Here is a 17935-nt window from a genome sequence, read left to right as displayed (position 1 = left end):
AGTGGGTGATTTGAAGACAGGCTTTGCACATCACAAAGGCACTAACACAACTGGTGCCCTTGAGGGTAGCCTCAGCAGAGAGGCAATGAGGTATGGATGCTGAGTTACGCTCTCTCTCCTAAGCATGGCCAGTCCCGATCTGGAACGAGACACATGGAGAGGGCAGTGTGTGGGGAAACTGCCAGTGCTGTGCACATTGTGTGGGTAACTGAAGGCCTACTGCCTCCGAAATGGCTCTGTCAGCCTTTCACTAGTACTAAATGTAAAAGAGCGTAAATCCAGATCCTGATGCCTGGCCCCTGATGATAAGCCAACAAGCAGGCAGGGAGGAAGGAATCTTCCTTCCATAGGCCACATGCAGGAAACTACTCCCCCTATATGGATGGAATAACCTCCACGGGGCCTTACCCAGCCATCAGCAGTAGAGAGGATGGGAGGAACTGCACAGTACCAAACATTCTGGCTTCCCACCGTCCCTCCCCTGCTCCATTCATATCTTACCCCCACGCGTCCATTCCCCATCTGCACAGTAGCACTGCACCACCTCTGCTGCAAAGAGGCCCTTTGTGGCCGACAAGGAAGGGGCTAGATTAGCCCCCAAGAAATATTTAGTTCAGGTAAAGAAGATCTTTATTTCTCAAAAACAGTACACAGTTATGTTGTATGACCAGGGGAGTAACCGCTCCAGACAGTTTTCATCACTCTGGATTGTAAATTGCCATATTTTCCTTTCCAGTCCATTGCAGGCAGCAACAGCTGGCAAAATGTCAATCTGGAGATGGCGGTGAATTCCCCAAGATTTGCACTCTTTGATCTTGTGAAGGGAAAATCATACTGTTTCCGAGTGCGATCTGCTAACAAATACGGAGTAAGCGAGCCATCCTTGCCCAGTGAGCCCATTACTGCTGGAACAACATTAGGTAACAATATAAAAAGCATGACACTAATAACATGGAAAAGGTGATATGCATTGGCTTCTTTTCTCTTTCCTTTGTGCACTGCGGTACACCATTACAGCTCTCACTTGGACTTCAGGAAGTCTCTCAAAGCCTTAAATCCATATTTAATTACATTGCAGTTGCTCAGCACACAGCGTAAATCTAACCAACCAATGAGGCTGGAATTAAAGTTATTAAAAAAAGGAAACAGATCAAGTCCCTATATTCCATTCCAAGCATACTTCTGGGACTCACTCAAATGTCTCCTGTGTCGTACATGCTCTAAGACAGATGTAGCACATAGCAGCACAAGAAGGAAGGCCACAGCCCTATTCTACAATGGTGGGTGACGGAGTCAGTCTCTGGGGACTCCAGGATGAGCAGCAGCAGGACATGGGATGTTTGGTTGGGGGCGATAATTGTGTAATATTTGGGCTGAGATGTCTAGAATACGAGGAGGCAAAGACTCGTGTTTCCCATGTGTCATGCCAAAGTTAGGCCTCTAGGCCTTGTGCTGGCCTTTTTCATTCTCTCGTTTGAAGGTGGCCTGAAGTTCATTCAGGGTGTTCTGTGCCTCTGGCTGCTCCCATCTAGTGTGACCTTTGTATTTTGTCCCCAAAACAGCATGTGGAGTTGGGAATTGGGGCCTGATTCTCCTCTGATTTAGGAAGGTATAAACCCCAGGAGTAACTTCTGCGTTATCAATGGAGTTACAATGGTGTGAGAGGAGAATGAGGCCTTATAAATCTAGAGACAGACAAACAGACACACCCACAGGCTGCAATCAGGAGATTGGATCAAGACACTGTGCTCTGCTTTGGGAAATGATGCCCCGGCCATGAGGATATCAAACATCCCAAGTCACCCCTGGAACTGAGTTACAATTTATAATAGAATAAACCTTATTTTGTTCCATTTTTTCCCCTTTTTCAGCTCCGCTCCCACCTCCCTCTCAGGTTCTAGCTTTCAGAGACACCAAGACGTCTGTTGTTGTGCACTGGGATAAGTTGAAGGAGGATCAGGAGCCCCTCGGCTATTACGTATATTGTCAGGAGATTGGGACAAATGAATGGCAGACTGTCAACAATAAACCCGTGACGTGTAACAAGTGAGTTTAGCAATTGACCTCCATTCAGCAAATACGGTGCATTCACTTGGATTTCTGTGTTTATGGTAGGAATGGGGTGCAGATAAAAAAAGAATTCCCCTACACATACGAGCACACATAACACACATCTGAAACCTTTGCCTGTTTTTAGAACCGAACCACTGTTCAGGTTCTGGAATGTCCAGATTTAATTTAACATCTGAGGCAAATTAACATGTGGGGCAGCAAAGTAGCACATGTTTCCATGTGTTGTCAGAACACAGTCATTACTGGGGAGGTAGATCTTGCAGTGTCTGTGGAACAACAGACCATTTGTATTTGCTCTATGGATTAACAATGTGTCATCTTTCAAGAATGGGGAGTAAGGGAATGCCTCTTGTTATACGGCCTGATGTTAATGAATTAGAAAATGCCTGTAATAATACCTAGCTCTTATATAGCCCTTTACCAAGAAGGGCAGTAACATTATCCCCGTTTTACAGATGAGGAAACTGAGGCACAGGGAGGGGAAAGTGACTTGCACAAGGTCACCAGCAGTCCAGTGGCAGAGTCAGGTCTCCTGAGTCCCAGTCCAGTGGTCTATCCATTAGGCCACACTCCCTCAGAAAGTGCAATTTTGGACAGTGGGCAGGCATGGTCTGAAATAGATGCTTCTCGTGGAATGCGTTTTAGGGGATGCTCAGCACATGCTCAGTCACCCCATGAGTAAAATGCGCTGGTGCCCACAAAGGGCAGGTGGCATCAGAGCATAGATACCTGTCAGGCTGAAACTCAATGGGGCCGGATTCTCATTTACATAAAGGCTGCTTTACAGCAGTCCGGCAGCACAAAGAGGTCTCAAGGTGAGTGAAAACTTTAAGTCCCCTTTCCACAGGCAGAGCAGTGTAAAGGGACCTTAGTGTGAATGAGACTGAGCCAATAAGAAGAGCTGGGAGACAGCCATTAAACACCCTCTCTCTCCAAGTTTGCCCCGGTGCAGAAGGCCTTCACTAAAGTTTCTTTTATCGGATCCAGATGTTGAGAGGTGCCAAATGCCCACAACTCCCGTTGATTTCATCGGGAATTGTAGTGCCTAGAATCAGCTCAATAACTCTCAAGATCAGACCCCTATTTACTGATTGTTCTATCGGTAACACTTTTGTGAGTCAATGCGCTTTAAGCTACAGGGGTGAAGAACCGCATGACACAGAAATAAATTGTAGCACACTGATAAAATTATTGAAATGCCGTTTTCTTCCAAAGGGCTCTTTGCCTTACTTTGAACACCTACATGCAAGCAAATTAATGATCTCTCATAGGTTTACTGTTCCAGGGCTTCAGCCTGGGAAGGAGTATGTATTTTGTGTGAAATCTGTCAATGAAGCAGGAGTGAGTGACAGCTCACCAGAATCTGACCCCATCATTGTCAGGCCGGCTATCTGTAAGTATTGCATTGCACATGCACACGCACAGAAAACTAGCTCCCTCGTCAATGTATCTTTTATGCACAGCTGGGTCTAGCCATTTGTAATTGATCCCACCCCTAAGCAGGTAGAGGTAGAGGGGGCTTTATTCTCTCCTGACATGCGGCTTGTCTCCTCATTTGCACTTGTCCAAAGTGACTGTAGAACGTTATCACTCTGATTTGTTAGTGTTTCACATTGCATTGCATGCACTTGGCACAGGTGTAAGTGACCACACAAAATGCAAGAGAGCAGAGAATCTGGTTCAGTATCTTCCACTTCTCCGGTGCAGACCCCATTAGTAGCCTCCCAGCAGTCATATCACGTGCCTTCATCATTCTCCATTATCTCACACTGCTGCCTTCCCCCGACCCTCTCTTGCATTTGCCCTGCACCAGTTAAAACTATAAAGCTCCGAAACACCCAGGAGTTTCCCCACAAACAATTTAAATGAAAATTAGGCGCATTTGAAGGCCCCTTTACATAGCCAGAGTAGTGTAAAGGGGCCTTAGCAAATGAAAATCAAGCCCAGTGTGAACATGCCTGGCACAGATAAGTCACTCTCACTGATTCAACATCAACAGCTCTTTTCTGGATCGCCAGCAGGATCCCAAATATATTTCATACAATATCTATTTTCCTCTCTCTTTTGTCCTCACCATTAGCTCGTCCGTCAGCCCCACGTGACTTTGCCCTGCTGAGCTGTGGGAAGAAGGACATGACTATTGGGTGGAAAGCCCCAAAGCACAAAGGAGGAGGAAAGATTCTGGGCTACTTCCTAGATCAGCATGATGCTGCTGAGCTAGACTGGCATGAAGTCAACATCAGACCTATTGTTCAACGAGTTTACAAGGTATTGATTTCATAATGCAATACTGCATTTCTGTGTGAGGGAGTGATGGCTAGATGAAGAGGTGAGCCATTTTCCTCCTCCAGCCTTGACCCTTCTGTAGCCCAGACCCCCTCCCTATCTTGCTCTTTCCCTGTTCCTCATCCCACACCTTTGAGTGTCCCCAGTAAGTCTGACAACTTCTCTGTTGGACCTGGGGGATGCAATTCAGTTCAAGTTTGTCCCACAGTCTGATGCCCAGTGCATCTGGGGCTGTTTGGAGAGTTCTGAGTAATACAATGTTGCTGCTATTCTTAATTCATCATAATTCAGCATCACACATCTCTTACTAATTATTCTACAGGGTTACTAAGATCCTTTGAGGTCTCGTTCCGGCTCAACAGAAAGAGCAATCAAGCCCCTTTCTGGCATTGGGTGTGGGGGCTACCACCCAAGGACCTAGGCCACACAGTAGGTCAGAGCTCAGCTGTGTGGACTGAAGAGCTTCCCTGATTGCGAGGTGTAGGATATCTGTTGCAGGTTGTGCGTGTTAGAGCAAAAAGCCAGGGGAAGCAGCTGTGAGTTTGACTCGAAGCAGAAGTAGAGGGATATGGCTCCTTGGACATGGAGCTCACAGGAGTAGCAGAGTTAGGGATTTCTGAGCCAAAAAAAAAAAAAAATGGCCTGCTGTGGTTTGTTTCTACTTTGTTCAGGGAAACAAGACTTTGTGTAAGTTTTTTGTAAACACACCAGATTACACCAAGACTATGCCTGACTCATATCAGTCATTTCTCCTCCTAACAGAAACAACTCTGCAAGACCCCACATTTTGGCTAACCACTCAGGCCAAAGGGGCAACAGTATGTTTTAAGGGTATCTTAATTGGCAGGTTGCTCTTTTCTTTCCTAACACAATGTGTACGCAGGATGTTTTTAACAGATGCACTGAATTATCTACAAATGCTCTTTGTTACTAGGTTAGGAGGGGTTTTTATAAACCCTTTCCATGCCATCCTAAAAACATGCCCTTAAAGATCCTAATTACAAACACACTGTACTATACAAAGCTATGCTAATAATCTCTTTGCTTCTGATCTCAAAGGTTACCAACCTCAATGAAGGACATTTCTATGAGTTCCGTGCTTGTGCGACGAACATGGCGGGAGTGGGAAAAGTATCTGAACCCAGTGACTTGTTCAAGTGTGAGGAATGGACGATGCCACAGACAGGTAAGGACAACATGTCAGCAACAGCCAGAAAACAATTCTAGGGACATTAACTATCCCCCTTTCATAAGATAAACTGACTTACTCTTCTGTGATGTTATGAGATTTTTGGAAAACTATGGATTTGGTCATATTGATGAGCTCTGGTAAGAACCCTGGATTCAAACACACTAAACTTTGGGGAAGTTTGCATCAGGAGCCGTATTGTGATCTGTATAGCAGACTGAACCAGAAGCCCTGCTCAGAGCTCCTTCCACATTTTGGGAAGGCTGGGGTTGGAATCTGTGCCAGAGTTTTGCAGCTTGGGCCCATCTCCCAGTCACGCAGGTGAGTTGGGAATCTGAATCCCTTTCACTAAAATGTTAGCATACATGTCACCAGGCAAGGAGATACAAACCATGCTGGTCCCGGAGAAGCACCTCTTACCTCAGGCATGCACAGAGGTGCAGCTCCCCATGGCCCCTAGCTTAGGACACCCTGTTTCCTGGGACTGTACTAAAGGAACACAGGAAAAAAATAAGTCATCTGCTACAAAATAAAGCAGGCACCTCAGGCTCTGAGATCCCATCCTCAGAGCACGAGGAGAATCTCTATGGGACAGGGATCATCTTTTTGTTCTGTTTGTATAGCGCCTAGCACCATGTGACCCTGGTCCATGACTAGGATCCTAGGTGCTACAGTAATACAAATAATAAAGAAGAAGAAGGATCATTGTACACTACACCATGTAGCCAGTTGGGAGCCCCATGCTCTGGAATCCTGTTGCCAGAGAATGGGGAACCCTGACGCACTATGTAAACCTCTCTGTATGTTACATAAGTACAGATGACATTAAATAGGACAACGTGGCCATTTTCATACAAAGCCTGCTGGAGAAAGGACCTCTTCTGAACCCACCATTCATTCACTGCCCTCTGCGATCTGAGGCTCACACCAGAGGCACGTTACTGCATCGTCTGTTGTGATGTCCCTGTGTGACAGTCTACCTTTCTTCCAAACAGGCCCCCCCTATGATGTGAGGTTCACCGAGGTGCGGGACACAAACCTGATGCTGCACTGGGAAGCACCGTTGTATACAGGAGCAGGTCCAGTCACTGGATATTACATTGATGTCTGTGAAGAGGGGTCAGAGGAATGGAAGCAACTAAATAAGCAGCCAACAGCCAACACCCACATGAGGGTTTGTATACAAGCCAAGCAGGCAAGCATTCTTTATTATTTAGCATGGAGTAATTCATTACATTGGGTTTCCACAGGTTTCTGACCTGGAGACGGGGAAATGCTACATTTTTCGAGTACGGGCATTGAACAAGGCAGGGATTAGTCTACCTTCCATTCCCTCTGATCCTGTGGTGGTTGAAACCAAACCAGGTATGAGCCTAAGGGTGAACAAATTCTGTCTTTGTTGAATGCCTCTCAATAAAAAGACACTAGGGTTAATTGCACAGGCTGAAGTGTGAGGGGAAAATAGAGTATTCTATCTACAATACGTCTCCTGTCCCTGTTACCATAGGGTTCGAGCACCTCGTAATCTCCAACACATTTATCCTTCCTCGCAGCACACTGTGAAGTAGGGGAATGCTAGATTTCTCTGTAGTACAGAGACACTCAGTGATTTGCTACACTTCACACACAAGTCCGTGGAAGAGCAGGGGTTTGAACACAGTGCTCCCCAGTCTAAGGCGAGCATCCTACCCAATGGACCATCCTCTTTCACTACTGATTAGCTGAGTTTACAGTTCATCTTGTGCTATGATAAACGTTTGCAATGTGTGTGAGAGTACCCACTGCACCTGCAGTGCAAACAGAATCACAGGAGTGTAGGGCTGGGGGTTAGGGTTGGGACCTCAAAAGATCCTCTACTCCAGCCCCCCCACACTGAGGGAGGATTAAGTATAAGGACCAGCTGGCTTGCATGTAGTGCATATTAACATGCTTCACAGTTGGACCATGTGCAATAAAAATGGTCCCATTTTGTGTTTCAGTCTGCATGGATGTAATCTGTTCTGTCCTGCTAAATGTGATTAATTTAGCCCTGGCATAAACACATTTTATTTTATTCCAGTGCAGTTACACAAAGGATGAATTTGACCCTTTGCTTTAGGGGAAAACACTGTCTATCACAACAGCCCAAGCATCCATAGAAAGGGAGTTTGCTACATATCTCAGAGATGCCGTGCTGTGATTTTTAACGGGGTACACCAAGACAGATTTCTCTAAAAATCTTATTAATACTCTGATAAGAACCTGCTTATTAAATATTTAGTTCCATTTTTATTCATTTTTAACAACAGCAAATGGAGTGACAAGATTAAAGGATATAGATGAGCAAGTCCAGTGGCCAGAAATGATCTAAATTATGTAGCTCTGGACTTCTCTGAAAATACAGAATACCGTCTTTCTTTGCAAAAAGAAAAGGAGTACTTGTGGCACCTTAGAGACTAACCAATTTATTAGAGCATAAGCTTTCGTGAGCTACAGCTCACTTCCTCAGATGCATATCGTGGAAACTGCAGCAGGCTTTATATATACACAGAGAATATGAAACAATACCTACTCCCACCCCACTGTCCTGCTGGTAATAGCTTATCTAAAGTGATCATCAGGTGGGCCATTTCCAGCACAAATCCAGGTTTTCTCACCCTCCACCCCCCCCACACAAATTCACTCTCCTGCTGGTGATAGCCCATCCAAAGTGACAACTCTTTACACAATGTGCATGACAATCAAGTTGGGCTATTTCCTGCACAAATCCAGGTTTTCTCACATCCCCCCCACCCCCATACACACACAAACTCACTCTCCTGCTGGTAATAGCTCATCCAAACTGACCACTCTTCAAGTTTAAATCCAAGTTAAACCAGAACATCTGGGGGGGGGGTAGGAAAAAACAAGAGGAAACAGGCTACCTTGCATAATGACTTAGCCACTCCCAGTCTCTATTTAAGCCTAAATTAATAGTATCCAATTTGCAAATGAATTCCAATTCAGCAGTTTCTCGCTGGAGTCTGGATTTGAAGTTTTTTTGTTTTAAGATAGCGACCTTCATGTCTGTGATTGCGTGACCAGAGAGATTGAAGTGTTCTCCGACTGGTTTATGAATGTTATAATTCTTGACATCTGATTTGTGTCCATTTATTCTTTTACGTAGAGACTGTCCAGTTTGACCAATGTACATGGCAGAGGGGCATTGCTGGCACATGATGGCATATATCACATTGGTGGATGTGCAGGTGAACGAGCCTCTGATAGTGTGGCTGATGTTATTAGGCCCTGTGATGGTGTCCCCTGAATAGATATGTGGGCACAATTGGCAACGGGCTTTGTTGCAAGGATAAGTTCCTGGGTTAGTGGTTCTGTTGTGTGGTATGTGGTTGTTGGTGAGTATTTGCTTCAGGTTGCGGGGCTGTCTGTAGGCAAGGACTGGCCTGTCTCCCAAGATTTGTGAGAGTGTTGGGTCATCCTTTAGGATAGGTTGTAGATCCTTAATAATGCGTTGGAGGGGTTTTAGTTGGGGGCTGAAGGTGACGGTTAGCGGCGTTCTGTTATTTTCTTTGTTAGGCCTGTCCTGTAGTAGGTAACTTCTGGGAACTCTTCTGGCTCTATCAATCTGTTTCTTTACTTCTGCAGGTGGGTATTGTAGTTGTAAGAAAGCTTGACAGAGATCTTGTAGGTGTTTGTCTCTGTCTGAGGGGTTGGAGCAAATGCGGTTGTATCGCAGAGCTTGGCTGTAGACGATGGATCGTGTGGTGTGGTCAGGGTGAAAGCTGGAGGCATGCAGGTAGGAATAGCGGTCAGTAGGTTTCCGGTATAGGGTGGTGTTTATGTGACCATTGTTTATTAGCACTGTAGTGTCCAGGAAGTGGATCTCTTGTGTGGACTGGACCAGGCTGAGGTTGGTGGTGGGATGGAAATTGTTGAAATCATGGTGGAATTTGGGCTATCACCAGCAGGAGAGTGAATTTGTGTGGGGGGGTGGAGGGTGAGAAAACCTGGATTTGTGCTGGAAATGGCCCACCTGATGATCACTTTAGATAAGCTATTACCAGCAGGACAGTGGGGTGGGAGTAGGTATTGTTTCATATTCTCTGTGTATATATAAAGCCTGCTGCAGTTTCCACGATATGCATCTGAGGAAGTGAGCTGTAGCTCACGAAAGCTTATGCTCTAATAAATTGGTTAGTCTCTAAGGTGCCACAAGTACTCCTTTTCTTTTTGCGAATACAGACTAACACGGCTGTTACTCTGAAACCCGTCTTTCTTTGCATTCAGATCCCATCTTTGTTTGCACTGTGTGCCAGAGAGAGAGAGAAAGGTGAAGTCATCTGTGTGGACACTGTGTCCTGCTTTGTTTGGATAAAGGACCTTAGAAATGTAGGCTTGGAAGGGACCCTGAGAGGTCATCTAGTCCAGCCCCCTGCGCTAAGGCAGGACCAAATAAACCTAGACCTTCCCTGTCTGGTCTTTGTCTAACCCATTCTTAAAAACCTCTAGTGATTGGGACTAAATGAATCAAACTGTGCCATAAAATCTCTGTGGATAGAAATTCCATGCTAGAACAGCCTGCTAAACCCAGGGTTGTGAGTTCAATCCATTTAGGGACCTGGGGCAAAAATTGGGGATTGGTCCTGCTTTGAGCCTGGGGTTGGACTAGATGACCTCCTGAGGTCCCTTCCAACCCTGATATTCTATGATTCTATGATTCTATGACTATAGCAGTAGGAATATACTACCAACCATCTGACCAGAATGGTTACAGTGATTATAAAGTGCTTAGGGAGATTAGAGAAGCAGAAAATGCAATAACCATGAGTGATTTCAACGATCCTCATATTGACTGGGTATATGTCACCTCAGGAAGGGCTGCAAAGATAAAATTTCTGGACCCATAAATGACTGCTTCTTGGAGCAGCTTGTCCTGGAACCTACAAGGGGAAAGGCAATTCTTGATTTAGTCCTAAGTGGAGCACAGGATCTGGTCCAAGAGGTGAATATAGATGAACCATTCAGTAATAGTGACCATAATGTAATAAAATTTAACATCTCTGTAGGGAAAACATACCAAAGAAACCCACCACATAGTATTTAACTTCAATAAAGGGAACCACACAAAAATGAGGAAGGTAGTCACATGGAAATTAAAAGGAACTGTCAACAAGGGTGAAATGCCTGCAAACTACATGCATATATAAAAACACCATAAAGGCTCAAACTAAATATATACCTCAAACAAAAAAAAATAGTAGGAGAACCAAAAAAGAAAAAAGAAAAAAAAACCACTCCCAGGGCTAAACAGCAGAGTAAAAGAGGCAGTTAGAGGAGAAAAAGGCATCCTTTAGAAATTGAAGGTCAAATCCAAGTGAGGAAAATAGAAAGGAGCATGAACACTGGCAAGTCAAGTGTAAAAGTAAAATAAGGCAGGCCAAGAAAGAATCTGAAGAGAAACTAACTAAAGACACACAAACTAACAGCACAATATTTTTTAAGTAGATCACAAGAAGCCTCCAAAACAGTCAGTGAGGGCGCTGAATGATTGAGGCATTAAAGGAGCACTCAAGGAAGACAAGGCTGTTGCAGAGAAGCTAAATAAATTCTTTGCATTGGCCTTCACTGCAGAAGATGTGGGGGAGACTCCCACAGCTGAGCCATTCTTTTCACAGGACAAATGCGAAATGGCCCACCTTTATTATCATACACATTGTAAAGAGAAAAGGAGTACTTGTGGCACCTTAGAGACCAACCAATTTATATGAGCATAAGCTTTCGTAGCTACAGCTCACTTCATTGGATGCATACTGTGGAAACTGCAGAAGACATTATATACACAGAGACCATGAAACAATACCTCCTCCCACCCCACTCTCCTGCTGGTAATAGCTTATCTAAAGTGATCACTCTCCTTACAATGTGTATGATAATCAAGGTGGGCCATTTCCAGCACAAATCCAGGTTTTCTCACCCCCCCCCCCCAAACACACAAAAAACTCACTCTCCTGCTGGTAATAGCTCATCCAAACTGACCACTCTCCTTACAATGTGTATGATAATCAAGGTGGGCCATTTCCAGCAGGAGAGTGAGTTTGTGTGTTTGGGGGGGGGGGGTGAGAAAACCTGGATTTGTGCTGGAAATGGCCCACCTTGATTATCATACACATTGTAGGGAGAGTGGTCACTTTGGATGAACTATTACCAGCAGGAGAGTGAGTTTGTGCGTGTATGGGGGTGGGGGGTGAGAAAACCTGGATTTGTGCTGGAAATGGCCCACCTTGATTTTCATACACATTGTAAGGAGAGTGGTCACTTTGGATAAGCTATTACCACAGGAGAGTGAGTTTGTATGTGTGGTTTTTGGAAAAAGGGGAGGGGGGGTGAGAAAACCTGGATTTGTGCTGGAAATGGCCCAACTTGATTATCATACACATTGTAAGGAGAGTGATCACTTTAGATAAGCTATTACCAGCAGGAGAGTGGGATGGGAGGAGGTATTGTTTCATGGTCTCTGTGTATATAATGACAGGTTTCAGAGTAACAGCCGTGTTAGTCTGTATTCGCAAAAAGAAAAGGAGTACTTGTGGCACCTTAGAGACTAACCAATTTATTAGAGCATAAGCTTTCGTGAGCTACAGCTCACTTCCGAAAGCTTATGCTCTAATAAATTGGTTAGTCTCTAAGGTGCCACAAGTACTCCTTTTCTTTTTGTGTATATAATGTCTTCTGCAGTTTCCACAGTATGCATCCGATAAAGTGAGCTGTAGCTCACGAAAGCTTATGCTCAAATAAATTGGTTAGTCTCTAAGGTGCCACAAGTACTCCTTTTCTTTTTGTCCCCAATTGAGTTGTCAAGAGAGGAGGTTTTTGAACAAATTGATAAATTAAACAGTAATAAATCACCAGGACCAGATAGTATTCACCCAAGAACTAAAATATGAAATTGCAGAACTATTAACAGTGGTATGTAACCTATCACTTAAATCAGCCTCTCTATCAGATGACAGGAGGGTAGCTAATGTAATGCTGATTTTTGAAAAAGGCTCCGGAGGCAATCCTGGCAATTATACGCTGGTAAGCCTAACTTCAGTACCAGGCAAATTCGTTTAAACTATAGTAAAGAACAGAATTATCAGACACACAGATAAACATGATATGCTGGGGAAGAGTCAATACAGCATTTATAAAGGGAAATCATGCCTCACCAATCAATTAGAACTCTTTGAGGGTATCAGCAAGTATGCGGACAAGGGTGATCCAGTGGATATAGTGTACTTGGACTTTCAAAAAGCCTTTGACAAAGTCCCTCACCAAAGGCTCTTAAGCAAAGTAGGCAGTCCTGGGATAAGAGGTAAGGTCCTCTCATGGATTAGCAAGTGGTTCAAAGATAGGAAACAAAGGGTAGGAATAAATGGTAACAATGGAGATAGGTAAATAGCGGGGTCCCTCAAGGATCAGTGCAGGGACCTGTGCTGTTCAATAATCTGGAAAAAGGGGTGAATAGTGAGGTGGCAAAATTTGCAGATGATACAAAATTACTCATGATAGTTAAGTCCAAATCTGACAGCAAATTGTTACAAAGGGATCTCACAAAACTGGGTGAGAAAATGGCAGATGAAATTCAATGTATGTTGATAAGTATGAAATAATGAACATTGGGAAAAAATAATCCCAACTATACATACAAAATGATGGGGTCTAAATTAGCTGTTACCACGCAAGAAAGAGATCTTGGCATCATCGTGGATAGTTCTCTGAAAACATCCACTCAATGTGCAGGGGCAGTCAAAAAGGCTAACAATATTAGGAACCAATAAGGAAAGGGATAGATAATAAACCAGAAAATATCATAATGCCACTACATAACTCCATGGTATGCCCACACCTTGAATACTGCATGTGATTCTGGTCACCATAATCTCAAAAAAGATATATTAGAATTGGAAAAGGTGCAGAGAAGGTCAACAACAATTATTAGGGGTGTGGAATATAGCTTCCATAGGAAGAGATTAAAAATACTGGGACTGTTCATCTATGAAAAGAGACAAGTAAGGGGAGGATATGATAGACGTCTATAAAATCATGAATGGTGTGGAGAAAGTGAATAGGAAAGTGTTACTTACCCCCTCACATAACACAAGAAGTAGGGAGTCACCCAAAGAAATTAATAGGCAGCAGGTTTAAAACAAAAAAAGAAAGTACTTCTTCACACAATGTGTGGAATTCATTGCCATGGGATGTTGTGAAAGCCAGAAGTTTACCTAGGTTCAAAAAAGAACTAGATAAGTTCCTGGAGGAGAGATCCATCAATGGCTATTAGCCAAGATGGTCAGGGACCCTATGCTCTGGGTATCCCTAACCCTCCAACTGCCAGAAGCTGGAACTGGATGACAGGGGATGGATCATTCAAAATTGCCCTGTTCTGTTCATTCCCTCCGAAGCATCTGGCACTGGCCACCATCAGAAGACAGGATACTGGGCCAGATGGACTGTTGGTCTGACTCAGTATGGCCGTTATGTTCTTATTTTACAACCTCCTTTGGAAGCCTATTCCAGTGCTTAACTATCTTTATAGTTAGAAAGTTTTTCCTAATGTTTCCAAAATTTTGTTTCTCTTATGCAGGCACAAATGAGATTGAACTGGGAGTGGACAAAGAGGGCTTTATTTACATGGCCTTTGAAACTCCTGATATGTGTGACACTTCTGAATTTATCTGGTCAAAGGATTATGAGGGACCTCCAGATCCTAACCGAGTCGGAACTGAAGATAAAGGCAACAAGTAAGTGGGCAATGTACATTGGGAAAATGAGTGTCGGAAAGTGGGGCAGAGGACTGTTTACACACTAAGCTGGGGAAAACATCAGGACAAAATATTTTCCAGAGAAATGATGGAAAGCAAAGCTTTCAACCTCCCAACCCAAATGTTCAACCTCTCCATTAGAGATGGTTGAAGAACCAGTATGGAAAATGTAAGATCCTTCCTCTCGCCCTTCAAACCTCAGATAAACATTTGTACTTTTACAACACATCTGACAATGAACCCAAACTTCCAATCTTATTAGGAACACTAACACTAACCAGAGAACACTGCTGATGATACATCAGGGATGAATTTGACCCATTGCTTTTATTTCCCAAGCATATCTGGACTACTGTCCTGACTTCCAAATCCAGAGCCCATGATGTGTGGAGCTCAGTTAGGCCTTGAGCATCACAGAAAGGAAGAATCAGAGTTGTTCTTCTGCTAACGCTTTAAGACATTTTGGCTGTGCTACTCCCACAGTGGCATTCAAATTACTACATGTTTGCTCCTCTAGATTTACAAACTATGTTGCGTTGTCCTCTCAAATAGCCCCATTTTAGACAGACCGCTACTGTGTTTCTTTTTCTTCTTCAAGATCTAAACTCATACTGAAAAATGCATCAGAAAAGGATCTGGGGACATATTCAGTGGAGGTAACTGATGTAGATGATGAGATCTCCGCCAGCCATACTTTAACCCAGGAAGGTAAAAATCCCTCATTACAAATATCTTCCCATGGGCTGTAATTTGTTAATTCTGAATGGCTGGGCAAAAGCTCTTCCCAGACCTTTAGGAGAAGAAGTGGTGCCACATAATGGGAATAGAAAGGAGACTTCCTATCCTTTAAATGGCCAGATGTGACTGATTACTCCTATGGTATGAGAACTTGAAGGTCATGACATATGGCATGAGAAAAGAAATGTTCTCACAGCCTCAGGGCTTGTCTACACTTAAAATGCTACAGTGGCACAGCGCTACCTACGCCAACAGGAGAATGCCTCCCATCAGCGTAGCTAATCCACCTCCTTGACAGGCAGTAGCTAGGTTGATAGAAGAATTCCTCTGTCAACATAGTGCTGTCTACATGGGGATTTAGATTGGTTTAACAACACTGATCAGGGGTGTGGATTTTTCACACATCTGGCCAACATAGATAAACTGACCTAATTTTCTAGCGTAGACTAGGCCTCAGAGTTTTGCATATTACCACAACATCACAGTAATTTAGGCTTTTCTTTAAAGCTGTTTCTCTAACTGATGCCAGCATTGGATATTATTTTCCCAGCTTCATAATCCCTTCAACTATGACTTGTTTTGTACCTGTTAAGGACTACTTGACTGGATGATGAAGGGTCTGTTAACAAGATGAATTGATAATGAGTTGTGGTTTCAGTTTGGCTTTACTGATCTAAGTCCTGTGCTGTTCTTTGCATTTTCAGAACTGGACAATTTGCGGAAAATTAGTCATGAAATCAGAAACCCATGTAAGTTGAACTAGTGGCACCAGGCATTTGGGAACATCATACACAGACTTTCCTGGGGACTGTGGGAAGACTTTTGTGTGCCAGTGGGAATTGCATGCCTGGGAGTTGTGTGCCTGGGAGTTAAGCCAGCAGGAGTTTGATCTCTTGGTAGGGCCACCCAAGCTGGACAGGTCAATGGGGAGGGACTAGACAAAGAGCCATCCACTGGCCCTCCAGGCTGGGGGTTGAATGATAGCTTTTTTATTAGGCTAGGTCGTTGGCTTAAGTTATGGAAAGACAATATGGTAGTCATTCCAACAAAGAGCATAATAGACAGGGATGGAGGAGCCTTGTTTGTGCCCAAAGTGTCATCTGATCGCATGGGAAGGATTTAGATTCAAATATAATGCACAGTAAGGGTGAAATTGAGATCAGTATCTAAACTCCAACTGATACCATTGGATCAGGATTTTATCCTAAATCCTCAACCATGACCAGCCACATTCCCTCTCCTTCCAGTGATTGAGCTGATCTCCGGGTGGAACATCGAAGTCCTTGAGAAAGGAGAAGTGCGTCTGTGGCTGGAGGTGGAAAAGCTGTCGCCAGAGGCAGAGCTGCATTTAATCTTCAATGGGAAGGAGCTTTCAAGCACTCCGGTACGTGTGTTCCTTCTAAACTCCCAACGTGTGCGTGACTTCCTCTGACCCGTCTTCACAATGGGCTAGACTGTCTCTATGAAACCAGAGCTCAGAGGAGATCATTGAATCAGAAGCCCATTGTTTCCCATCACATATTTTTATGCTTCGTCTTTTCAAAGACTCCGGGCTTCATTCCCCACCGTGCCCCAGTGGTCTGAGAGAGAGCCAGTCACTGTTCCCGGATTCTCAGCTGTCAAGTCTCAACATTAGTTAAAGTCTATGATGTAACGTCCCTTGGGCATCTTGTGCCAGCAGAGAACTGAACATGAGAGAACCTCACTCCACCCTAACCCCTTCCCATCCCCATTCCTGACACACACCCTACATCCCCTTATGCTGAGAAGGGGGTTGGGAGCTGCAATGAAGAATATGACACAGTCAGGCAGCAGAGCTACCTCTGCCGTCTTTGCACTAGCAGACTTTCTCCCCGAACAAGGGGGTTCTCCAGGGGCAATCTCCAACCATTTTAAGTTCACTTTACATGATAAGCGAGCTTGGTGCACCAAAGAATCCAGTCTCCCATGACTAATTTAGTCCTGGTGTGAGCATGTGCTAAGAAATACTGTCTTTGCCAGTTAGATGAGGGGGAGGCTTAATGCTGCCCTTCTGTACTACCCAGCAAGCCTGGCTGATTTTCACACCCATCTTTGAGTTGGCTGTGTATAAATCTTCTGGCTTTTGAGAGCAGATGCATGCAACCCATTTCCAAATTGCAGACATTGAAAATAACATTGCATCATGTGTCGCAAAGTACTCTTGCATTGTTGTACATTTAAAAGAACATATTAACCCCTTTTTGGCCCTCCCATCCCAAAACCTAATGCTATATATGTTTTAAAAAGTATTTACTCTGTGGGACTCGACGGTTCAGAATTAAGAAAAGGATAATGGAACTATTCACCTGTGGTTCAAATGCAGTCTAACAATGTCAAAATAACAAAGTCATGGGTGTTTTGTGATAGGCAAAACCTGAAGCCTCTCCTAGCCTTTGTTGCCATGTGTTCTCCAGAGACAGAAAGTGTCTAGCAACATTCTTTGAGGCTTTCCCTATGCAATCACTATCTTTCCTCAACTGTGTGGTTTATGTGGTAATGCATGATTAAACAGTGCATGTCAAGCTCTTTGTATTGGTAATATTTGCTTGCGGCAAACAGGTTGGCCACGACTAATGATGACAGCTAACATTTTTAAACGTCTGATGGATTTAAGCGTGTGTATATATAAATGTTCCTGGTATATTAGTGAGTGCACAGTGCCATGGGGTGGAGGTGTTACCCTCACTACCACCCAGAGGTGTGACTACTTGCAACACATGGCTGCTGCTTTCAGGAGCTCTTTTTCATTACATAAAAATCCATGTGATCGCACAGAATCCTGGCGAGTTGGGAGGTTTAATACGCAGCAAGGGAGAATCTATTGTACTATGTGTTACAGTGGAAA

General features: G+C 44.0%; 1 protein-coding gene across 1 annotated transcript in view; it reads left to right on the top strand.

The window, feature by feature from the left end:
* MYOM3 (myomesin 3) overlaps positions 1–17935 on the top strand; it is a gene marked incomplete at its 5' end in the record, with an annotated part of 59650 nt that overhangs the window by 24249 nt on the left and 17466 nt on the right. The window contains 11 exons of the mRNA XM_084652153.1: positions 737–920; positions 1872–2046; positions 3345–3466; positions 4154–4341; positions 5419–5545; positions 6544–6722; positions 6799–6913; positions 14154–14310; positions 14930–15039; positions 15774–15818; positions 16317–16453. Of these exons, the coding sequence (XP_084508279.1) occupies positions 737–920; positions 1872–2046; positions 3345–3466; positions 4154–4341; positions 5419–5545; positions 6544–6722; positions 6799–6913; positions 14154–14310; positions 14930–15039; positions 15774–15818; positions 16317–16453 (1539 nt within the window). The remainder of the gene's footprint in view (positions 1–736; positions 921–1871; positions 2047–3344; positions 3467–4153; positions 4342–5418; positions 5546–6543; positions 6723–6798; positions 6914–14153; positions 14311–14929; positions 15040–15773; positions 15819–16316; positions 16454–17935) is intronic.

This window comes from Lepidochelys olivacea (genome assembly GCF_965140295.1).
Source record: "Lepidochelys olivacea isolate rLepOli2 genome assembly, chromosome: 19".
In the NCBI taxonomy this organism is placed as follows: Eukaryota; Metazoa; Chordata; order Testudines; family Cheloniidae; genus Lepidochelys; species Lepidochelys olivacea.
Note: the sequence above shows the minus strand (reverse complement) of the source record. Positions and strands in the feature narration are given on the sequence as shown.